The sequence below is a fragment of the Pleurodeles waltl genome, chromosome 12 (assembly GCF_031143425.1).
Source record: "Pleurodeles waltl isolate 20211129_DDA chromosome 12, aPleWal1.hap1.20221129, whole genome shotgun sequence".
Taxonomy (NCBI): Eukaryota; Metazoa; Chordata; class Amphibia; order Caudata; family Salamandridae; genus Pleurodeles; species Pleurodeles waltl.
The window spans coordinates 186,470,043-186,495,657 of NC_090451.1; the positions used below are offsets into that span (position 1 = coordinate 186,470,043).

The following is a 25,615-nucleotide window of genomic DNA, read 5'->3' on the forward strand; positions in this document are numbered from 1 at the left end:
GGACTTCATCAAGCTAAATTTGTGCAGACGAAACTGGCATCAATATATCCAATGGTAGGAGTTACGATTAAAAATGGGAAGAGGCAAAGGAGAATCTTAAAATGTATTTTCTAGAAATAGAAATGTTGAAGTCTCAAATAATATTGTGACAAATGGCAAGATGCATGAAAAACTCTTGCTTGGCGATCAAAGACGGTGCTAAAAATGTAACTCCCTCAATCAAAAACCTGAAAACTGGAATTCTCACCTCCGATCCCATACAGATAGGACAGGTCTTCTACGAGTGTTTTTCAAAACCTACATCAAGCTCAGAATGATGCTTCTGGTGATACAGCAGGTGAGTTGTTGGAACTTTATTGAAGATAGAGCAGTGTTATTGTCTTTTGAGAGAGATGAAATAGCTGAAATCATACATAATTTGGCAATTTGTAAGGGGGCAAGAGTTTTTTTTTTCCCATTAGAAAGGTATTCAACTTTTTTATCAGAATTAAAAGGCCCACTCACAACATAACAATGTTCTTTCTGGGTTTAATATTCCATCTATGTTCTATAAAGTGACTCTAATGTTCTTCCTTAGAAAAGGAAAAGAAGTATGTGACCGATGTCCTATCCCTCTATAAGTAAATTAAACTCCAATTATAAAATATTTTCTAAATTATTAACCTCTCGAGTATGCGCTAAACTCCCAACTTGATACACTTAGACCAGAACGGATTAATCCTTCCTTTGCAGCCTTATTCCAATACACAATTTATGGCGGAAGTTATTGATTTCCTCCAATCTTACAAATACCCATTTGCTATAATTTTCTTAATCAAAGAAGACTTTAGGGTTGTGAGCTGGAAATGTTTATTCAAAGGTCTGCATGCAATGGGGTTTACATTCCAGCTCATGAAGACAATTGCCTTCAAGTATGGAGGGATCCACAACTTTCCTGGTGTAGAATAGCAGTCGAGTAAGGGAGTTAATGGGTAACCCTTAGTAGTACGCTGTGCTGTCCGATGTCCCCTGTATTTTTTGAAGTTTTTATTGCAGCATTGGTGTTAAGAACAAATACTTCAATCAAAGAAGTCCTCCCTAAAGCCCTGAAACTCAATTAAAATGCAGATGATTTAGTGTTGTTTTTTTGTATGCATAAAAGCACAATATAGAAACAGCCTTTGATTTTGAATTTTGGAGTGGACATAAAGTGAATGCGACCAAATCTGACATTTTACTATTTAATACTAGCACTCGGGTCCTCCCAGACTCTTTGTTTCAGAATTAGAATAAAAAACAAAAACCAGATCTAACGTTTTGGGCCTGGGAAAAACAGGAATACTTAAATCATTTGAACTGTTGCCCTTTAAAAGAAGATTAACATGTTCTTAGAAGCAATACACACTTGCCACTATCATGGGCAGAATATCATGTCTCTTCATCTGTTTCTTTTTTTCAACATTACCTTGCATGTTATCTGAGATTCTTTTCAGAAAATCTAAGCATTTGTTAGTAGCTTTTTTTATGGAGCAAACACCAACCGAGACTAAGTTTGAAAAAGTTTTTTTTTTTCTTCTTAGGTTAGAAGTCTGGCCCTTTCGTATAGGTTAAATGGCTGCTCAGGTATCAATGTATTAGGGAGAGGGTGTGACGTAACCGCCAGAGCTGCTGACTTTGGAGCGTGGGACCAGGCTTGAGTATCGGCATAGGCTCAACATCCTGTGATGCTGGGTAAATCACTTAGGGACAGATGTAAAAACGTTTTTAGATGTCACAAAAGGAGAATCCGGCCATTTGCAACAGCTAAAAATAATTTCCCCATGTACCAAACCTATTTTGAAATTAAGTAACCTGTTAACAAATCGCAAAATGGGTTAACAATTCGGTATTAGGAAGTGGCAAGTTAAGGGCGTCCCTTCCTAACAGCAACTCACAGGGCAATGTATGAATGTTTTGCGACCTAAATGCGGTCACAAGACATTCGCAGTAAATCACCAACTTCACAGTGGTAACGCATTCGCAAATTGTGAATGTGGGCGCAAACATTTTTTAAGAGCAGGCAGCAGTCCCACGGACCACTGCCTACTCTTAAACAAGCATTTGCAATGCAATGGTTCTCACGTTTGGTCGAGTTAGAGCTGTTAGCGTTGTAAATTCCTAACTGGACTTTTCTTGCCCCTTAAATTGAAAATTAAATGTACAACAGTTGACATAAGCAAGTAAATTCAATGTGCCACAGCCGCCATGAGCATGAGTGGCAAGGAAAGGCACAACAGGAAAAAGAAGTTTGCTTGCAGTCAAACATATCTGGGAACCTACATTGATCCATCTAACAGGGTCGACTCCAAGGCGGTAACAAAACCTCCCCAAGGAGGGACAAACGTAAAGCATTTACCAATGTCATCAAATAATTTTTTTTAAAGGGAAGCTTACGAAGGAGTGAAAGTGCTGGGCGTGAGGTGGGCGTGGTTAAAAGCCCACATAGATACCAACCTGTCAGAAAAGCAGCACTTTTACGCTGCTATGCTCAACCTAAAAATGACAAAACATTTCATTTTTATTTTCTAAATGCAGCCTGTTTTCCTGTTAGGAAAACAGCTGCATTAAAAAAAAAAAAATGCTTTATTGAAAAATGCTGGTCTGCTGACCCCAACAGGCCAGCATGCCTGTGACGTTTGGCCATTCCCAGTGGGTCGCAAATTGTGACCTGCCTCACGAATACTGATGAGGCAGGTCCATTTGCGACCCACTGGGAATCGAAAACAGTGTCAGACACGCTGTGGTACATCGCTGTTTGCGATTTCCTAATAGCGACTCTCTAAAATTCGCTATTAGGAAATTGCAAACCCACAGTGTTGTATATCTGGCTCTAAATCTCCCCATGCCTACCAAAAAATTAATGCTTCCTTGTGTAATGTAATGGTGCTTATGTAAAGCGCTTTAATACCTTCAAGTCAAGTTCGTGCTATGTAAAACGGCAAAAAATATATACTGGAATGTATAACTGACATTCACTGAACTTTTTTGACAATTTTCTTCCAACTAATGATAGGGAACAAATGCCTTCATTTACATAACAAAAGACAAATATTTCTCAATCTGAAACTAGTACACTATCTGACTTTGAAATTGTTTGCCACTCACCAGCGGCAAGCAATAAGACAGCCACTTATTCCATGTGTGCCAATCGAGATAGCCAGTTGGTGCAATCTATACAAATCTGGCCCACAATGAGATAAATCAATTGGAGAAGCTTGGCCTGGGGCAAATTGTGGGCTGGTTGATTAGTTGCGAGCCAACAACTTGGGAATCTGTTAGCTCCAAAATATGCCTGTAGTTTCGCTTTGTAAACTGGCAGATGTGAAACACCTTTCACAACTTTGATTCTTGTGCAGTTGAAAACTCTTGGCCATTAATAGGAACTTTCATTGCGAGAAAGATAAATCTGCCATTTTTCTGGAGAATGTTTTAAATAACTGGGCAAAGGAAACCGTCTTGAAAATTAACCGCATAATTTAGAATGAGGCCTGGTATCACAGTCTAGAAGCACTACGGAGTGCAAATTTTAGTAAAAAGTGGTTAATTTGTTATACCCTTGCATTTCTTCGTTAATGCAAAATATGGCTAAAATGGCAAAAAAAAAAAAAAAGGTTTATCTCCTGGAAAACGTATGTTAGACGCATCGCTGTGATACACAACTTTGATAACATTTAGAAGGGGTACAGGAGACTATACAAATGTATGATTCATGATTTACCTTAAAACAGTCTCTGTACCTTTTTTTAAATGATCTACATGATGAATTAAAAAGTTATTATACAGGGAGTGCAGAATTATTAGGCAAGTTGTATTTTTGAGGATTAATTTTATTATTGAACAACAACCATGTTCTCAATGAACCCAAAAAACTCATTAATATCAAAGCTGAAATTTTTGGAAGTAGTTTTTAGTTTGTTTTTAGTTTTAGCTATGTTAGGGGGATATCTGTGTGTGCAGGTGACTATTACTGTGCATAATTATTAGGCAACTTAACAAAAAAAAATATATACCCATTTCAATTATTTATTATTACCAGTGAAACCAATATAACATCTCAACATTCACAAATATACATTTCTGACATTCAAAAACAAAACAAAAACAAATCAGTGACCAATATAGCCACCTTTCTTTGCAAGGACACTCAAAAGCCTGCCATCCATGGATTCTGTCAGTGTTTTGATCTGTTCACCATCAACATTGCGTGCAGCAGCAACCACAGCCTCCCAGACACTGTTCAGAGAGGTGTACTGTTTTCCCTCCTTGTAAATCTCACATTTGATGATGGACCACAGGTTCTCAATGGGGTTCAGATCAGGTGAACAAGGAGGCCATGTCATTAGATTTCCTTCTTTTATACCCTTTCTTGCCAGCCACGCTGTGGAGTACTTGGACGCGTGTGATGGAGCATTGTCCTGCATGAAAATCATGTTTTTCTTGAAGGATGCATACTTCTTCCTGTACCACTGCTTGAAGAAGGTGTCTTCCAGGAACTGGCAGTAGGACTGGGAGTTGAGCTTGACTCCATCCTCAACCCGAAAAGGCCCCACAAGCTCATCTTTGATGATACCAGCCCAAACCAGTACTCCACCTCCACCTTGCTGGCGTCTGAGTCGGACTGGAGCTCTCTCCCCTTTACCAATCCAGCCACGGGCCCATCCATCTGGCCCATCAAGACTCACTCTCATTTCATCAGTCCATAAAACCTTAGGAAAATCAGTCTTGAGATATTTCTTGGCCCAGTCTTGACGTTTCAGCTTGTGTGTCTTGTTCAGTGGTGGTCGTCTTTCAGCCTTTCTTACCTTGGCCATGTCTCTGAGTATTGCACACCTTGTGCTTTTGGGCACTCCAGTGATGTTGCAGCTCTGAAATATGGCCAAACTGGTGGCAAGTGGCATCGTGGCAGCTGCACGCTTGACTTTTCTCAGTTCATGGGCAGTTAATTTGCGCCTTGGTTTTTCCACACGCTTCTTGCGACCCTGTTGACTATTTTGAATGAAACGCTTGATTGTTCGATGATCACGCTTCAGAAGCTTTGCAATTCTAAGAGTGCTGCATCCCTCTGCAAGATATCTCACTATTTTTGACTTTTCTGAGCCTGTCAAGTCCTTCTTTTGACCCATTTTGCCAAAGGAAAGGAAGTTGCCTAATAATTATGCACACCTGATATAGGGTGTTGATGTCATTAGACCACACCCCTTCTCATTACAGAGATGGACATCACCTAATATGCTTAATTGGTAGTAGGCTTTCGAGCCTATACAGCTTGGAGTAAGACAACATGCATAAAGAGGATGATGTGGTCAAAATACTCATTTGCCTAATAATTCTGCACTCCCTGTATTTCAGTGCTTCATAAAATGTGAATTACTTTGGCTCTCATGATGAGATAAATTCATCTATCTGTCCATAATTCTTTTATGTCTAGTTTTATCAGCATGATTGTTCATAATATTTTTTATTAAAGTATTTATTATTTTAACCTCGAAGCCTAATAAAAATACAGCAATCATTTGTGTAGGGGGTGAGATGAGCAAAGTGTATTTTTCAATGTCATTTGCACAATACCTGCTGTTTGTGGACAAACCTTGATGGTGTACAATACTGGACTTAAAAGGGTAGGGCAATGTGAGCTGCATAGAGTTCTTATCAGATGCCATTCTACCAAAGCACTGCACACTTCTGTTTGTAGCTGCCTTCTGTTTCGGACTCTGTGATGAGTGAGAGTATCGTGCTTTGTCATACAACATTTCAATAGGTGCATTTGTTTTATACCCTTCGCACCTCCTGGTGATCAGTATGTTTTTGTTCATTTATGCTTGCGTGTGTTTTTTTTTGTTTTTTTTGTTTTTGGTAGGGGAGAACAATGAACGTGGAGGAGCATTTGTCTCACGAATTAATAGAAAGCATATGATGTGGTGTTCTTCTGTTTATGAGGCATGAGTAATGTGATAAATCAATTTTTCTTTTTTAATTTTCTCCACAATTAAAATAGTCACTCAGTCAAACAAAAGCCAATTTGTAATAATGTAAAACAAACTCAATCATATATTCTTGTAGTGCACATTTCATCTTTAATAGGTGAGTTTCTTTTGAATAGTACACGTTTCTTCTGCCCACTAAATATGTGGGACAGTGTATGTAATCATTTCCAGCAGATTCCCTTTTTCTCATTAAAGATTGGTGATTTTTAAATATATCACTTGTCAAACAGGCTGAAAGTAATATATTTTACATTGTGCTTTCAGACGTAAATGTTAACGCTAATTCAATCTACATTAAACCATGTCTCAGTTTTACACAAGTACAAATCAATTTATAACCTAATTAATTTCACGTATATTTGAAATGCATTTTACTGGTTTAACCACACCATGCCGTTTATAATACTCTATATCAGTAGAACAAGCAAGCAACTTTCCAAGGGGGGCGCTGTGTTTGTGGTACAATAGTAAATAGGAAGTAGAATGGTCACTGTCTAATCCTTTCTTTACAGTTCCCTCTATCCTTCCTTATGCCTTTTTGTTTAGCCTTCTTTCTCCACAATCACTGGATTCACTGCGCCCTTCACAGGGTGATTTTAAGTTGGCCCAGTCTGTCTTGCAGTCCTCTGTAAGCAGCAGGACAACCCTTTTATTCTGCCAAGCCATGCCCATTATCTAAACTGATGCTAGGGTCTGATCTCTTCCAAACTTATCCTAATATAGAGTCAAAGTAAGACTTCTGGCTAGGGTGGGTAATTGGGCATGACAGCCAGTTTTTTCCTGGGTCCTATTGTACGTCATGTGAGCAGCTCCATCGAGGCCTAATGCGGTGTAGGGCCTAGTGAAATACCCTGGCCCATGTACAAGATGCTGCGTGGAATAGAACTTGTTATTACCTTTGACAAATGAAGCATCCATATACCATCCACTCAATAAATTGGATACCACCGACCACCCATCACAGGACAACCACGTTGCTCTTCTTTAAAGTAGGGAAAAAGCTCTGAAAAAATAGATGGAGAAACTAATTAGCAATTAAACTGATTTATCACACATAAACCCTGTACTAATTAGATCCTCCGTTCACTTTAATGGACATTATTGTATTTTGCAGTTAACACACAAGTACACACTTAAAAGTGTAAAATATATTTGCTGTTAAATATATGTATACAATGTATGTAATAAAATACACGATCATGTCATCTAAAATATTCAGAATGAAATGAGAGTAAAAAATGATGCTCAAGTCCCTAACTTTATTGAAAGTATTTAAGATTTCTTTAATCATTGTTGGGATTTGAAAAGTGGTAAGATCTCAATTCTGGACTTGAAACACGGTTTAGTTCAGATCTCCCTTCATTAAGGTTAAGGTGTCTCTTTGGCATTGGTACCTTCAATGCAAGACACTAAGGCCATATGGCCGAATCTGTCGTGTTTCTAAAGAGTGTAAATGCAAATGATTGATTTTGGCATACAACTCAATGTTGTTTTTATTTTTTTTAATTGTCCTAACAATCAAACCAATGTGAGTATTAAATATTATCTAGAAGTATGGTGATACCGTCTGTACCCTCGGGGAGAACTCAACATTTTGCACAGAAAAAGAAAGTTTAGGAAACATGAGCTCACTCCCCCCCCCCCCCCCCCCCCCAAAAAAAATATGGCCCATGAACTTCACTTCCATCAGTCTTGTTTCCTCTGCTAAGTTGCCATATTTTGCTATGAAGCTGTGTGAGCACCTTCCTTTGTGTAGGTTCTCACTGCTATTTAAATATTGCTTGATAGTGCAGCTGTCCGTATGATCTGCTGTTACGAATTCTCTTCCTGTACACATATATCGGGTATTGCCTCCGCCGAGAGAAGTATTTCTTGCTCACCTAATGTTGTCGTCTGATTGCTGTATCATTGCACATCTGATGGAGCTTTGCATTACAATGTATCATGGACTGTTATACATATGAAAAGTCTACTCAACTGTCACACTTTTTGTCACATTCAATTCTTAATCTCATTTCCACATTCTGATTACCACCACCTATAAAAATACCACTACCAGTACTACATCTCCAAAACTACCACCAACACCGCCACTAGTACCACTAACTTGCTAATGCTATATTTATTGCCATCAGTAACACAACTACACTATCATTATTACTTCCTCCAAATACCACAACACTACGATCACCAATATACCACAACACTACGATCACCAATATACCACCAAGTCCAAGGCAAAATAGCTTCAAAGACCACCACTGATATTACTACTGCCACCATCAATATCACCACTTACACCATCGTTACCAGGCACTGGTAAAGTCAGTAGATCTGGCGGTACCATGCTATCTCTTGGAAATAATTTGTGCATGGCTGTGTCTGTATGTTGCCAGATTAAATCCAGACCTATTGGCTTTGCATTCCTTATACTGCAGGCATCATCAACAGTTCTACAGCCTCTGTAAGTTGCACTAGAAATTGTTGTATCCTATTAGAAGCCCAATTTTGCAACAATAGAACACCCGTTGATGCTGTAATTTTCCTGGCTACCTTCATTGTTCTTTTCTTCCAAAGTACCTGCATGATTGGTGAACTCCTTTTGTGTTGTCCTCTGTAACTGGTGTACTTGTATCGGATACACTATCTGCATTCATTTACAATTTAACCAATTGCCTTTATCTGTAATGGCTGTCTCCTTATCGAGTACACCATTTTCCAGCAAGCATCTGCAATATTGTGGGTTAACATCTCAACAGACTTTGCAATCCCTTGTATGTCCTCTAGACCAGTGGTTCCCAACCTTTTGAATTCTGTGGACCTCCACTTTATCATTACTGGAACCAGGGGAACCCCACTGAATCATTATTGGAATCTGGGGACCCCCCACGGAGTCATTTCTAAAAGCTGTGGACCTAATCTGTTAATATTATTTAATTTTCTAAGCAGTCGCGGACCATGTAAGGAGGCTTCGCGGACCTCCATGTGCCCCCGGACCACAGGTTGTGAACCATTGCTGTAGACCTTGAAAATTTCTGAGTGCTCTACTCTACTGAGTGCATTTTGACTGTGAAATACCCTACCTCTTGTCCTTTGTGTTACCCAAGACTAAGTTTTAGGAAACACATTAGGTCCTAGTTTTCTTCTGCTTAAGCACTTGCTTTTATCCTTATTCTCGAGAGGTCCATCATGTGCTCTTTACGGTGTATGCACACTTTCTAAACCTCCTTAAAATTAGACATATCCTTTTAAATCCAATATCCTTACTTCAGAGGCTTGGTTTCTCTAGCATTCAAAGTTTATTACATGAACTTAGTTGGGTAGAACTCCCGGTTGTATAGACTTCCTGGCTGAAGGAAATAGATCTGGATTTTAATAGCCTGGCCATGAAGCAGGCCTATTGCTAACAGTATATATAGAGTGGGGTTTAGGCTTGCTTCTTTCATCCAATGAATTTCTTTAACCAGCCTCTTACAGCCGTTGGCTGTAGGTTTGACAATCACGACTTGACTCAGCCCAGTGGGGTGTGCATCGCTTTCCCAATACTAATGGCTGGTTGTGTGTATCCTTCGTGTCTGCAATATGTGTGCCTTCATTAAACTGCATGAAGGATTACTTTGCAGCTATAAACCACTCCGTGTGTTCCTGCTGGTTCTCGGTTGCCTCACAGTACTGTGCAAATGTTGCTACAGTAATCCCAGACCTGTTGACTTTGCTGATGCTTATTCGCAAGGGCTTGTGGTAAATGTTGTGTTTTGGTGACACTTGCTTCATTCTGGGCTGATCACGGGGTGATCGCCTAGAGCGGTGTTGTGTTGTCAACTACTCTTCCGCGGCCGCTGCCAGTTACTGCTGAACAGCTTGTGCGGAGTGGTTCCTGTCCCGCCAAACCGTGCTGCTTGTTTACAAAACAGCGAGTGCAGGTGAGCGTGGATTTTTTTCCTTCACTTTTATTTAAAGGTCACTTAACCTCTTCTGTTGGGTATGTTGCCGCAAGGGCACACGCGTCTTCGTTTTTTCTTAAGAACAAAGCTTCTTTCTATAGAATTTAGTCTTGGTATCTCTAAAAGAAATAACGTCTCGCGTGTATTTTATTTTTTTAAATTTCTTTCACGGTTCGCGTCGGATAGTTTTTTCATTGTGACCTTCATTCAATGTCACTGGCTAGTTTTATTTCTTTGCACTGCTTGCAAAGCATGCACGTTTATCTAATTCTCCTTGTATACTCTTAGGGCTCCCTTACAGTTTCGCAAAGATGGGCAACGTGGACAGCGGCATGTATGAGAAACGCATCTCGAGGCTGGTCCCCGATGAACAGGCCCAGATCAATGTCGCTTTTGACCAAATGACGGACGCGACGGGCGCAGACAAGGCCTCCAGGAAATCGGTGTCCCTTGAGAAGTTTAAGGTAAGGGCGGCGGTTTTGCCTACACTCCTTATTGTTTGGATCGTGGCGGTGATTACAAGGAACGATTTAACTGTTTTGAATGTTTTGATGCTAACATTTGATGACGTTTTTTGAAATGCTAAAAGTTCATATTTTCCTCGAAGTTGCTTTGATTGTTTTTTTTTCGTTTTTTTCCCCCAATTAAGAAGGTGTGTCTTTAGACGCAGGGAAGTTTTAGTCCAACAATCTAAAAGTGTTTACTCCCTAGATACCGACAGCACATTCCGTTCTGATTTAGGATTGCTAGATCAGTACGTAGAATGGCTAAACCTGATACCCCAATAAAAAGTAGCGTTTGCTGAAAGCCAATGACTGGCTATAAATGTGACCCTGGACCATTTACACCTGTATAGAAAGTACGTTTTGTTTTCTCATTGCGCGTCTCAATAGACTGAAAAGCAATCGAGGGACAGAAGGAGGAGGGTAAGGAGGAAAAACTCGACAAAATTAGAAAGGAGGAGCCTGCAAGAGTAAGATCAAGGGGCAGGGAGTGTGTGCTGGTGGATTAAAGAGGCAGAAGGTGGACTGAAGACGACGCAGCCTCAGTATTCGGCACGATGAGGTACAGTAGAGCCAGCCGCAGGATTCTGATCAAAACGTTAGACCCTGACACTTATTTATTTTATTTATTTATTTAGTTGTAGTGTTTTATATAGCGCAACAAGTGACCATCAAAGGTATCAAAGCGCTGCACAAAGAAAGCTGATGAGGGTTGCAATACAGTAAAGAACCAAACATTTATGATACACTGTACAAAAAGTCGAAGAGCATGGTACAAAACAACCAGATACTAAATTAGTTAGTGTGCATTAGTTTAAAAAAGTTCTCTAGTAATAAAGGTTTAACTTCCTTCTCGAAAAGTCTGAAGGAGGTAATTGCTCTTGTTGAGTTTGGTAGGAGTTCCATGTTTTTGGAGCAGATCCAGCAAAAGTGCAGATGTGTGTTTTCTCCTTTTTTCAACTGGCTACTTCTTCTGTGAGGGATTTTAGCACTTCTAGAATATATTCCGCCTCCTGAGAGTTTGACTCGCCATGTATTTAGCACCAAAATGGTGTCGAGTTTTGTGTGTTATGCAAGCAACTCTGTTTGATACTAGCTTCCACTGGGAGCCAGTTGAGGGGTCTGGGTGATGGGGAAGTGCACTCATAATGCTGTGTGCCTGTTAAGAGTCTTGCTGCTGCATTTATTGCCGCTTTCATTGGGGCTAGGCTGGCATTAGGAACACCTGTGAGGGTGGCATTACCATCGTCTAGTCTTGAGCACTAGAGATTGGATCGCTGTTTTGAGGTCTCCAAGCCGGATGAATGGTTTTATTTTTCTTACGAGGTATAGATGTAGGTTAGTGCTTTGGATTGCAGCTTGTTTGTGAGCTCGCATGTTAAGATTAAAGTCTAATGTGAAGCCCAGTAACTTAAAAAAAAATATATATATTTTGAGTCGCAGATGGTTGCGGTGCAGTTTACTAAATTGAGTTTATAGGAACATAGTTGAGGTTGTTGGGATCCCAAGATGTGGGGAGAAGAGGACGAATTCGGTTTTCAGCAGATTAGTTTTAGATGGTTGTGTGTCAGCCAGCCCTGTTTTTTCCTCTGGTTGTCATCCAGACTCCAGGTATCCTTTTTCGGAGGACGGTTTGATTTAAATTTGCATATCAACAGCATTCAAGCACTGGTATCTGGTGAGGTTATATATTGACCCACAAGGCTCTGTACCACAAACAATATGCAGGCACACTTCTGCCTGTGACATGGACACCTCTGTGCAACACTGGCAGTCCCCATGGGTAGATTTCCAACATATGTTTTTTTGCCCACTGTGCCCCTGTAAACAGAAGACCAGCCTATGCCAATCTGCCTGACCCTGCTCCTCATGTGAACAGTCCATCTCTTACTGCCGATATAGTTCCAAAGGACGAAACAGACAAGAAAGCAGGGTGCATGCATAAGTATGGAAGGGAAGCCAAAGCATGCCAACCGGTAATGTGGAAGTCATTGCACTGGGCCTGTGCCTAAGGGGGTCTTGTGCTGCATCCACAGTGCTGTAGCACTGTCACCAGTTGCACCTTCATTAGAGTGCAGCATTCCCATGGTTCCCCAGTTAGTTGTGACAGATGGTACAGAAAGCGATGGGTGTTGCACACAAGGTCTTGGATGGACAGCTAATGTAGTCTGGCTTGTGAAAGGGGGGAGGCCTTGTGTTAAGGAGCCTTGAAACAAAACCATAGTAGTGCATGAGCTGCCTTTGATTAAATAGATAGCGAATGATGTGCTGAGGTCATTGATGTGTTAGGAGCATCATGTGTGGCATCTGATTCGAGGTTAGTAGCACCATGTGTGGTATCTGAATCAACCTGTAGTCCACCCTGCAATAAATCACTTAACCATGGAACAAGATTAGTCTTGTGTTCTCCTTCCACACCTCCAGGAATTCCTACATTTCCTAGGTTGGTGTGTCATGAGCTATTTTTCAGATCCTCAAACTTCTGATTTAAGGCTTTCAATTGATTCTCTTTTCTTTGCTGGTATTCACAAGTTACTGATTCCAAGATCAACACATGACAGATCAATGTCCTTCAAAGAATTTGTAAAAGTGGACAGTCAATTACTGTTGCATTCTATCAGATATCATCTCAGTTTTAGGTGTCTGAGTAGCTTTCAGTTTCTTAATTGCTTTTATCACCTTTATAATAACTCTAAATATGGTTTCGGTAGAAGCTGATGACACTTCTGATGAGGCAGAATTAGTCATCTTGTCTCAATCTTTGTGGTACTGTGTGATAGATGATGGTGGATGGCGCGTTTTGTTCTGTCTCCCTTCAGTCTCTTTCTTGTTTTTAGTCTCATAGTCACTCAATTCTGAAGATAAACCTAGCATCTGATAAAAACTAGTCAGCCCAGCTTTGGTTGGAAGTTTGTCTTCCTCTTTATTTAAGATGAAACCGTGCATCTTCCACAGCCGATAATTGTATTACTTGACTAACTGTGTCTTTAACAGTGGGTTGTGGCTCTAACAGCCTGGTCTGAGGGAATGGCATACTTGCCCTAGTTTGGCAACTTCAGTTGGGAGGTCTGATGGACTGCTCAAGTTGATGTGGTTGACTGTATTTATTTTATTGATTTGGCTCTCTTTTGGCAGAGGCACTGGTGAAAGATTACTCTAAATGTGAGCCCCAGGAAGCATTGGCCCTTGTTTTGCACCTTAATTTGGTTAGAGGTGTAGTGGTATGATTGCGCAGGTATTTTCCTCTGTACTTGAGCTACCTCCTCTGATTTTATGTGGTGTAATCCACTATTTAGACCATGATTCAGTAAGCTTGATAGTTGCAGTGCTCCCATTGGTAATGGAGATAATGTTGACTGTGATATAGGTGTTGGTAAAGACTCAAGACTACTTAAGTTTGAGTAGGTGTGGGGGAATCATTGGATCCATGGGCCGCTAATCCAGTGGCATAAAGAATGGGTGGATAAATCTTATTAGTTATGGTCTCTGACCCAGAGGAAGCTGCTAATAGTTGCAGTGCTCTGGCAGGATTTGAAGCCATTGGTACCAACTGAACCATCAAGCTGGGAGTCCGGTGTGAGTGAGGTAGTAGTTCCATGTTGAGATTCTTAGATTGAGGCTGCATGTCTTGGTGTAGGTCTCGTAAATCTCAATTCTCTGCTTGGCTGCCATTTGAAGAAGTGCTAGAGGAGAGGGAGGCAGCATCGGATCCTCCCGCTAGAATTGGTCCTTGCAATAGGCTTTATACAAGTCCCCACCCCAGAATATGCAGAATGTTATTGACTGGACCCCTTCCTCCTCCTCCAGAATGTTTTGCCAGGTCTGTTGCAGTGAGTAGTTTTTGAACTTTGACCCTCCTGCTTCCTTCATTGTGGCTCCCACTGTCACTTCTTTCTTTTGTTTCTGTTTTCCCTCTCTCCTCCACACCACCTCTCCTCCCCCTATCCTCCCTTCTTCCACCATCCCACTATCAATGTCTGTTACAGCCTTCTGCGATGAGATGCTAGTTGTGAGAAACAGTCGGTATAATTGTAACAGCTTCTGCTGGTGCAGGCGTGGATCAAGGCATTCATTGGAGGCAAATAGTTCTTTACTTTCAATAAGACAGTTGTCTCAGTTTTATGCAGTGGACTGGAACTGGTTACTGCAGGTCAGTTGCCTGGACAATAAACAGGCTAAGAACCCAATCCTTCCCCTGCCCCCTCTCTCCCCGTGCTGACATTTGCTGTTTCTCATTTTGCAGTCTGTCTTCTTTTCCTCCTAGTCTCTACTGCCTTATCCTTCCTAATTGTTTATTAGGTGGCCATAGTTTTTAACCCCAGGGCTCCCTATTGCTGGAGAGCAGACGGGTAGGTCCAACTGATACACAAACAGATGTAGCAGTCATTGCAAAGAGGTATACTCACATATATGACAAAGAGCTCAACATTCTGTAAGCTCCTCACCCTGTTGACAGACCGAGGACAGCATGAGTGGGTACAGTAGAGACAGTTCGCTGCTCATGGTACTGGGGTCAGTGAGAGGTGAGGAAATGGAGGAGAAAGGCAGAGGCATGAGCACACCAGTGGGCCTTGATGTAGGGTAGCAGCAGTGGCATTCATGCATACTGCTTGCAGGATATACAAATTCAGGGCCAAGAGCTGCGGAGGAATGAAAAAGCCCATCTATGTTTCTCCAAACAGTTCAGCCAAACTGAATCCCCCATGTCAGAAAGGAGGAGGTCAGTAAAACAACAGAGTTAGTAAAGAGACATGGTATAAGCAATACGGGTGTTTTGGCAGGATGGGCGAGGGGGTGGGTAGGCTATGGCCATCTTCCAAGAGCTCCTGCAGAATGCTGCTTGGTGGTCACTCTTCTGGCCACCACCTTCCCAGCAATTTTTCCCAGACTTTCTTGATAATGTCTGGACCCAAAACTCATTCTATGTGTAAGACAAAGCAAGCAGAGCCTTTAGACACAGTTCGAGGCATTTTCTTCATCTATTTTTTCCTCTTAATGTGGTCTCTAAGGACGATACAAATTACGAAAGAATGGATAAATACATCGAAACAGCAGCAGGTGTCATAGTGTGTCGAAGCTTGGGGCAAGTAACCGCAGAATTTGCTGTTAGCCAGAGGACTTGAGTGGACACTTAGATGGATAAGGAGGTTGTGAGCTTGGTAGAGACACACACATGATGCAACAAGAGATTGCAAATAAAAATGTAGTGTGGGGTGGTGCCACAGAAAATGTAGACAGTCTGAGTGCACTCTTGGACCTTTCCTGTAGCAGTGTGTGAACTTATACTGCCCAAATTGGCTCTTGGTGGAGAAGCGGGACAGGGCTGAGAATCTATATCTAGATGTGGCTTTAATGAGGTAGACCCAGGGGAAAGCTGAGTGGCTACAAACAAGTGTTGATAGCTCAAGAAACTATTCCTAAACAAGAACTTGTACAACAGTGAAGTAAAGAATCGGGCTAAATACCAGCTCAGAGCGATCAGCAGATCGGCAAAACGGTAATTGGATGAGTCACAGGGCACCCAGTGATCCCATTCATCTAGGCCAACACTGATTCCAAGCATGTGCCCGTCTGGGCAGGAGCCAGAATAAGGAGATAACATGCATGATGTGAGGTAACCGAAGGAGGGTGGGAGCACACTTCCTCACTTCCCAGCATTCAATTCACCCCAATACATTATAGCAAATGCAGTACAAGTTCACGCTTTCTTCAGTGGTAGTCTGTAGATTCTTACCCTTGTTGGTGCAGCTGGTGCTTTTATATCTTTAGACATATGTTTCTGGATTTATCTTACAGTGAATGCGTGTAGTCGATATATATGTATATAGATGTGTGTGTATATGTATCTATATCTTCCTCTCGCTCTCTCTCTCTCTCTCTCCCTCGCGCGCGCTCGCTCTCTCTCTCTCTCTATCTATCTATCTATATATATATATATATATATATATATATATATATATATATATGTTCAATGGCATGTGTAGCTGCAGATACACACGCTGTGCACATCCCGCCATCTGGTGTTGGGCTCGGAGTGTTACAAGTTGTTTTTCTTCGAAGAAGTCTTTTTTCGAGTCACGAGACCGAGGGACTCCTCCCATTTCGACTCCATTGCGCATGGGCGTCGACTCCATCTTAGATTGTTTTTTTTCCGCCATCGGGTTCGGACGTGTTCCTTTTCGCTCCGTGTTTCGGTTCAGAAAGTTAGTTAGAATCTCGGAAAAATCGTTGGTATTGTTTGCGTTCGGTATCGGGTTAGTTACAACAGATCGACACCGAATTAAGAAGAGCTTCGGTGGCCCTTCGGGGTTTTCTTCCATCCCCGTCGGGGCCTGGTCGGCCCGGCCACGTGTCTCTTCAAGGCTGATGGAACGGACCCCATTCCGCTTCTGTCCAAAATGCCATAACAAGTATCCATATACAGATCAACATCTGGTCTGTAATTTGTGTTTGTCACCAGAACACAAGGAGGATACTTGTGAGGCCTGTCAAGCGTTTCGGTCCAGGAAGACACTCGGGGGCCGAAGAGCAAGAAGACTGCAAATGGCGTCGGCGCCGACAGGACAAGAGCGTTTCGAGGAGGAGGAAGAAACATTCTCCACCCAGGAGTCGGACTCTGAGGAGATCGATCCCGAGGAAACGCCGAAAACCGTGAGTAAGACGTCGAAACCAAGAACTCACGAGAAAAGCGCTAAAGCCCAGGGGACGCCACCTCCAACAGGCCATGGCTTAACCCGAAAAGTAGGTGACCGTTCATCGGCACCGAAAAAGGGCGAGCTGGTGTCGAAGTCATCCGACTCCGGTCGAGATACCGGCACACAGCAATCTCGTGCCCGAGATAGTGGCTCAGAGAAGATTCGGCACCGAGACAGCGGCACCGAAACGGGTCGGCACCGAGAGAGCACAACGCCGAAAGTAAAAAAGGTTTCGTCGGAGCCGAAAAAAGCAGCCGAAAAGGTTTCGGTACCGAAATATCTGGCCTCGGAACCGAAAACAAGGTCCTACACTGAGGAACAAGGACTGTCCACACAAATGAAGACACATAGATTTGGACAGGAATTACAGGCAATAGAGCCAGATCACACACAAAGACGGCTCTTTATTCAAAAAGATACAGGGAAGATCAGCACTCTTCCTCCAGTCAAAATGAAACGCAAGCTTGCCTTCCAAGACAAAGACAAACAGCCACACGCAAAGGTGGCTAAACAAGTAACACCGCCACCATCCCCACATCACTCTCCGCAACCATCACCGGTAGCCACTCCACCAATGATGCAATCCCCAACTCATACAGGAATGAGTCAAGATGACCCTGACGCATGGGACCTTTATGACGCACCAGTGTCAGATAATAGTCCAGAATGCTATCCAGCTAAACCATCGCCACCAGAGGATAGTACAGGCTACGCACAGGTGGTGTCAAGAGCAGCTGCATTTCATAATGTCAGCCTTCATTCAGAGCCCATTGAAGACGACTTTCTTTTTAATACACTGTCATCCACACACAGCCAATATCAGAGTCTTCCTCTGCTACCCAGAATGCTAAAACACTCCAAACAAGTGTTTGAGGAGCCCGTTAAAGGGAGAGCCATTACTACAAGAGTAGATAAAAAATATAAACCCCCACCAACAGACCCAGTGTACATTACACAACAGCTGACACCAGACTCTGTTGTAGTGGGAGCAGCGCGCAAAAGAGCCAACTCTCATACTTCAGGAGATGCACCACCTCCAGATAAAGAAAGTCGAAAATTCAATGCTGCAGGCAAAAGGGTGGCGGCACAGGCAGCAAACCAGTGGCGTATTGCAAATTCGCAAGCTTTGCTAGCCAGATATGATAGGGCCCATTGGGATGAGATGCAACACCTTATTGAACATTTACCCAAGGAGTTCCAAAAAAGAGCGCAGCAAGTAGTAGAAGAAGGACAGGGTATCTCAAATAATCAGATACAGTCAGCAATGGATGCTGCAGACACAGCTGCTAGAACTGTCAACACAGCTGTAACAATGAGACATGCATGGCTGCGTACATTAGGATTTAAACCAGAGATACAGCAAGCTGTGCTGAATATGCCATTCAACGGACAGCAGTTGTTTGGACACTGCGATCGAAAAACTTTAAAAAGACACTGACACGGCCAAAGCCATGGGCGCACTCTACTCCCCACAGAGCAGAGGCACATTTCGAAAGACACAATTTCGAGGGGGGTTTCGAGGTCAAACCACAGAAGCCGCAACCTCACAAACAAAGCCCACTTACCAGAGCCAGTATCAGCGGGGAGGTTTTCGGGGACAATATAGAGGGGGACAATTTCAAAGGAATAGAGGAAAGTTCCAAAGTCCCAAAACTCCTCCAAACAAGCAGTGACTTCAAGGTCACAAATCCCCATCACATAACACCTGTGGGGGGGAGACTAACCAAGTTTTACAAACATTGGGAGGAAATAACAAAAGACACTTGGGTCTTAGCAATTATCCAGCATGGTTATTGCATAGAATTTCTCAAATTCCCTCCAAACATCCCACCGAAAACAACCAATATGTCAAAACAACATATAGATCTTCTAGGACTAGAAGTTCAGGCATTGCTACAAAAAGAAGCAATCGAGTTAGTACCAAAACAACAAATAAACACAGGAGTTTACTCCCTGTACTTTCTGATACCCAAAAAAGACAAGAGTCTGAGACCTATACTAGATCTCAGAACATTAAATACCTACATCAAATCAGATCACTTTCACATGGTTACATTACAAGACGTAATCCCACTGCTCAAACAACAAGACTACATGACAACACTAGACCTAAAGGATGCATATTTCCATATACCAATACATCCTTCACACAGAAAGTACTTAAGGTTTGTATTCCAAGGGATACATTACCAATTCAAAGTGTTGCCATTCGGAATAACAACTGCACCAAGAGTTTTTACAAAATGCCTAGCAGTAGTAGCTGCACATATCAGAAGGCAGCAAATACATGTGTTCCCGTACCTAGACGATTGGTTAATCAAAACCAACACGCTAAGACTGTGTTCACAACACACAAAATATGTCATAGAAATCCTCCACAAACTAGGTTTCTCAATCAATTACACAAAGTCACACCTTCTGCCGTGTCAAACACAGCAATACTTAGGAGCAACAATCAACACAGCAAAAGGGATTGCCACTCCAAGTCCACAAAGAGTTCACACATTTCACAATGTGATACAGACCATGTATCCAAATCAAAAGATACAAGTCAAACTGGTGATGAAACTACTAGGCATGATGTCTTCATGCATACCCATTGTCCCAAACGCAAGGTTGCATATGCGGCCCTTACAACAGTGCCTAGCATCACAATGGTCACAAGCACAGGGTCAGCTTCTAGATCTGGTGTTGATAGACCGCCAAACATACATCTCGCTTCAATGGTGGAACAGTATAAATTTAAACCAAGGGCGGCCTTTCCAAGACCCAGTGCCACAATACGTAATAACAACAGATGCTTCCATGATAGGGTGGGGAGCACACCTCAATCAACACAGCATCCAAGGACAATGGGACATACAGCAAAAACAGTTTCACATAAATCACTTAGAACTGTTAGCGGTATTTCTAGCGCTCAAAGCATTTCAACCCATAATAAGACACAAACACATTGTTGTCAAAACAGACAACATGACAACAATGTATTACCTAAACAAACAGGGAGGCACACACTCGACACAGTTGTGTCTCCTAACACAGAAAATATGGCATTGGGCGATTCACAACCACATTCGCCTAATAGCACAATTTATTCCAGGAATTCAGAACCAGTTAGCAGACAATCTCTCTCGGGATCACCAACAGATCCACGAATGGGAGATTCACCCCCAAATACTAAACACTTACTTCCAAATGTGGGGAACACCACAAATAGATCTATTTGCAACAAAAGAAAACTCAAAATGCCAAAACTTTGCATCCAGGTACCCACAAGATCAGTCTCTGGGCAATGCGTTATGGATGAGCTGGTCAGGGATATTTGCTTACGCTTTTCCCCCTCTCCCACTCCTTCCATATCTAGTAAACAAATTGAGTCAAAACAAACTCAAACTCATACTAATAGCACCGACATGGGCAAGACAACCTTGGTACACAACACTACTAGACCTCTCAGTAGTACTTCATTTCAAACTACCAAACAGACCAGATCTGTTAACACAACACAAACAACAGATCAGACATCCAAATCCAGCATCGCTGAATCTAGCAATTTGTCTGCTGAAATCCTAGAATTCGGACACTTAGACCTCACACAAGAATGTATGGAGGTCATAAGACAAGCTAGGAAACCTACCACTAGACACTGCTATGCAAATAAGTGGAAAAGATTTGTTTATTACTGCCATAATAATCAAATTCAACCCTTACACGCATCCGCCAAAGATATAGTAGGATACTTACTACAATTACAAAAGTCAAAGCTAGCTTTCTCTTCAATAAAGATACATCTAACCGCAATTTCAGCCTACCTGCAAATTACGCACTCAACTTCATTATTTAGGATACCAGTCATAAAAGCATTTATGGAAGGCCTAAAAAGAATTATACCACCACGAACACCACCAGTTCCTTCATGGAACCTCAACATTGTCTTAACACGACTCATGGGTCCACCTTTTGAGCCCATGCACTCTTGTGAAATGCAATATTTAACATGGAAAGTTGCATTTTTAACTGCCATCACATCTCTAAGAAGAGTGAGTGAAATTCAAGCATTTACCATACAAGAACCATTTATTCAAATACACAAGCATAAAGTAGTTCTACGGACAAATCCAAATTTTTTACCAAAAGTGATCTCACCGTTCCACTTGAATCAAACGGTAGAATTACCAATGTTCTTCCCACAGCCAGATTCTGTAGCTGAAAGAGCACTGCATACATTAGACATCAAAAGAGCACTAATGTACTACATTGACAGAACAAAACTAATTCGAAAAACAAAACAACTATTTATTGCTTTCCAAAAACCTCATACAGGGAATCCAATTTCTAAACAAGGCATTGCTAGATGGATAGTTAAGTGTATTCAAACCTGCTATCTTAAAGCAAAGAGAGAGCTGCCTATTACACCAAAGGCACACTCAACCAGAAAAAAAGGTGCTACCATGGCCTTTCTAGGAAATATTCCAATGAACGAAATATGTAAGGCAGCAACATGGTCTACGCCTCATACATTTACCAAACACTACTGTGTAGATGTGTTAACGGCACAACAAGCCACAGTAGGTCAAGCTGTACTACGAACATTATTTCAAACAACTTCAACTCCTATAGGCTGAACCACCGCTTTTGGGGAGATAACTGCTTACTAGTCTATGCACAGCATGTGTATCTGCAGCTACACATGCCATCAAACGGAAAATGTCACTTACCCAGTGTACATCTGTTCGTGGCATTAGTCGCTGCAGATTCACATGCGCCCACCCGCCTCCCCGGGAGCCTGTAGCCGTTTAGAAGTTGATCTTGAACATTTGTAAATTTGTAAATATATTACTTTAAACTTCATTATGTACATACGTATTCACTCCATTGCATGGGCACTATTACTAGCCTACACAACTCCTACCTCACCCTCTGCGGGGGAAAACAATCTAAGATGGAGTCGACGCCCATGCGCAATGGAGTCGAAATGGGAGGAGTCCCTCGGTCTCGTGACTCGAAAAAAGACTTCTTCGAAGAAAAACAACTTGTAACACTGCGAGCCCAACACCAGATGGCGGGATGTGCACAGCATGTGAATCTGCAGCGACTAATGCCACGAACAGATGTACACTGGGTAAGTGACATTTTCCATATATATATATATATATATATATATATATTTATTTATTGAGTGGCTTGTGCTTTCTCATTTACTGTCGCAAGCTGTTGCTGTCACTCTGTACTAGTGTAAAACAAACCTTGGTAAATCCAAATGATCATGCTTTCAGTATGTGGCAACAGAGCTGTTGGCCATGTGAACGCTTGTTTGGTTTGCCATGTTTCATGGCAAGTTATTTAGGAGACAGACCCATATTTTTATGCTGATTCTCACCCAATATGCATGTTAGGGCGCCTCTCTTGGAATCATTTTTGTCATGAAATATAACTAACTATTTCCAGATGGCTGTCTGTAAATCTACATGTGTGTGCATGCACTGTTGGCCATATTGTAATACTTCTTTTTTTTTATACTTTGACAAAAACCATCACAAGAGGGCACCCTTGAATCAGCACGCATGTGCATGCTCAGGCTGCCATATTGGAATGTATGTATACGAACACCGGCCATCTTGCTTTTATTTTTTAAAAATTACTTATGTTTAATTTACTACTCCTAGATTGCCGAATGAATTTTCAGAACGGTGAATGCAAGAAATGTGGTTATTATTTGGGGTGGGCGACTGCTCACCTTGCGTAATAATCACTACTTTTAAGGTGAACCTTCCAGGTCACTAAATTAACCTGAGCTCAGCCACCTGGCAGCTAAGGCACAGAGCAGACCGGCTTAATTAACCTAGGGCAATGTGTACAGTATCTATGTAGTACCAAACCAGTAATGATGTTAAATAAGATAGGCGCGGAGTAGGTTGACTGTCTCAGATACACCAGGGCATCTTCAGCATAGACCAAATAAGTGGTCTGTCCCAGCGTAACGCTCAACTGGCCCATCCTCTGCCACACAGTCTCCCCCCAAAGGGCTCCATGGCCATTGCAAATAGGAGCGGCAGGAGAGGACAGCCATGTTGACTGCCCCTGCTCAGCCGAAAGGGCCCTGATGCCACTCCTCCTGAGTGCATGTTGGTGCATGGATTAGAATAAAGGAGGCGGACCCATCGGATAGATTCAAGACCCAGACCCATCTTCTGGAGTACACGGCACAGATACACCCAATTCAGGGAATCAAATGCCTGCTCATTTAGGAGCTGTGGAGCATGGTAAACATGGGTCTAACGTCTTAAGTTGTGAAGGGTGTTTTCGACTTGGGATGAAGTCCGATTGGTCTGGGTGTATCAGAAAGGGCATCTTGGTGAGCAGACAAGCCACCAGGACACTGCTAAGGATTTTCATGTCCATGTTTAGCAGCAATATAGATCTATCAGCTGAAGCTGTAGTTGGGTCTTTACCCGGTTTTAATATCATGACTTTTAGTGCCTCCCATAAGGAAGATAGGAATATGCCAGTGTTCAAAGCCTCACCATAGACCTCTAGCAGCCGGTCAGATGGAACATTTGCGTACTTATGATAGAATTATGCAGGCAGTCCATCACTGCCTGGCGTTTTCCTACATTTTTGGCATCTAATCGCTGCCAGAACCTCTTCCCTAGGGCATGGGGCATCCATTGATTCACCGGATCCCGGGTTTAGGCACGGGAGCTGTACCCCTTTTTAAAACTCTGACAAAGTCACCGAAGATGAGGATGGCTGCTTGACATAATCTCCACTGAGGTGGGTGAAAATACTTTGTTGATCGTCCTTTGTGTGTGTAGTAGGGCTTCTGCATCTGTGTGGATTGACCCCACAGTGCTCTCACGGGACTCCTGCCAGATCAACTGGGCCAGCAGCGCTCCCGTCCTGTCGCTCTCCATGTGCAATCCTTGCTTATAAGCTATATGTTGGTGGTCTTCAAGCTGGTTCCAAAACTCTCACAGCCCTGTACATTCTGAGCGCCAAGCCGCCAGTATATGGGGGTCAAAAGGGAGCACAGCTTCTAGCTAGCCCAGTTTCTGTTCCTGAATGTGAATGTTGTGCTTTAACTGGTGATGATCCCCGTAAGACGTATTGATACAAACCCCTGCAGAATGACCTTCATGGCCTCCCAATTGAGGGATTTGCTGCTCGTCAAACTCCAATTGTCCACAGAGTAGTTCAGCGGTGGGTCACAGACCTTGTGTGCAAATGGTGGATTCGCTAAGGCCTCAGCCCTAAGACGCCATAAAGGTATTGCTGGGTGACCCGCCTCACCCCAAAGCCCAACAAGACCTTGGAGTAGTTGGAGAGATATCTAGGTAGATAAGTGATGCCAGCAACTCGGGCTGCTAGTTCGGCAGAGACAAAGCTGTAGTTTAGTCAGCTAAAAGAGCCTGTCACCGGAGTGTGGCAAGGAAACACTTTTTGCATTGGGTACCTCTCACGCCTGGTTTCTCACAGGCATAAGCCTTTCCACTATGTCTCGGAGCGCCCCTGTAAGACTGGGCTTAGTGCTGGGTGGGGGAGTTCCTGGTCAAGCTCCCCATGTAAGACACAGTTACAGTACCCACGAGCACAACAGTCGTGTCTACGTAGGGTGATGCCTCTGCAAGAACCCCAGGAAAAAATCTGGGCAATCGATGTTGGGAACGCATACATTAATAAAACTAAACTCTCGACCATCAAGAGTCCCACATAGTATAGTGTATTGCCCCTCTGGATCCTCTATATGGTTTTTGTGTTTGAACCTTACACCGGGGACCACCCAAGTCAGTGTCCCTCGTGCACAGTCAGAGCATGAGGTGGCATAGATTTGCCTCCTCCAATGCTTACCCAAAGTAGGAATGCAATCCCCCCCACACATGCATTTCCCAGAGGAAAGCAAATGGCAGCCTTATGTTGTCTCAATTAAGCGAGCACCAATCTAAATTTCTTGAGCAGGCTAGGCCTCTGACATTCCAAGTGATCAATTTGGTCGTAGAAGAAGCCATACTCCACATAACCTAGCAATGTACATGCAATCTCCCGCAGCTGTCCACAGTTCTGCGGGCCCCATTTACACAGAGGCAGTACCAACTTCCTCAACAATAAACCAACAGAAAATCCAGTACACTCTCCCAACTCCCCCTCCCTATGGGCAGGGACGCCCACCTACCGTGTCCAAACACATAAAAGATGCATCCTCTGCATTGCCACAGGCACATCGATTGTCTCTTTGTGGATGACCGAGATGAGTTTGTCTGGGACAGTTCCTGGGTAGAAATGCCCCCTTTTGAGTCCAGCCTGACCCTAAGTTTCGCTGGAAACTTAAGGCTGTATTTCAGGTTGAGGTCTGAGAGCCACCTTTTAACAGATACAAAAGTTTTCCTTTGCTCCTGTACCCTCTGAGCTTAATCAGGGTATATGGATATAGGATAGCCCTCAAACATTAAGGGGCCTCCTACACAGGCATTCAG

The 25,615-nt window shown here is 42.6% G+C and overlaps 1 protein-coding gene across 1 annotated transcript in view; it reads left to right on the forward strand.

The window, feature by feature from the left end:
- MEAK7 (MTOR associated protein, eak-7 homolog) overlaps window positions 1-25,615 on the forward strand; it is a 219,762-nt gene that overhangs the window by 74,804 nt on the left and 119,343 nt on the right. The window contains exon 2 of the mRNA XM_069216756.1: window positions 10,235-10,410. Within this exon, the coding sequence (XP_069072857.1) occupies window positions 10,258-10,410 (153 nt within the window). The 5' untranslated portion in view covers window positions 10,235-10,257. The remainder of the gene's footprint in view (window positions 1-10,234; window positions 10,411-25,615) is intronic.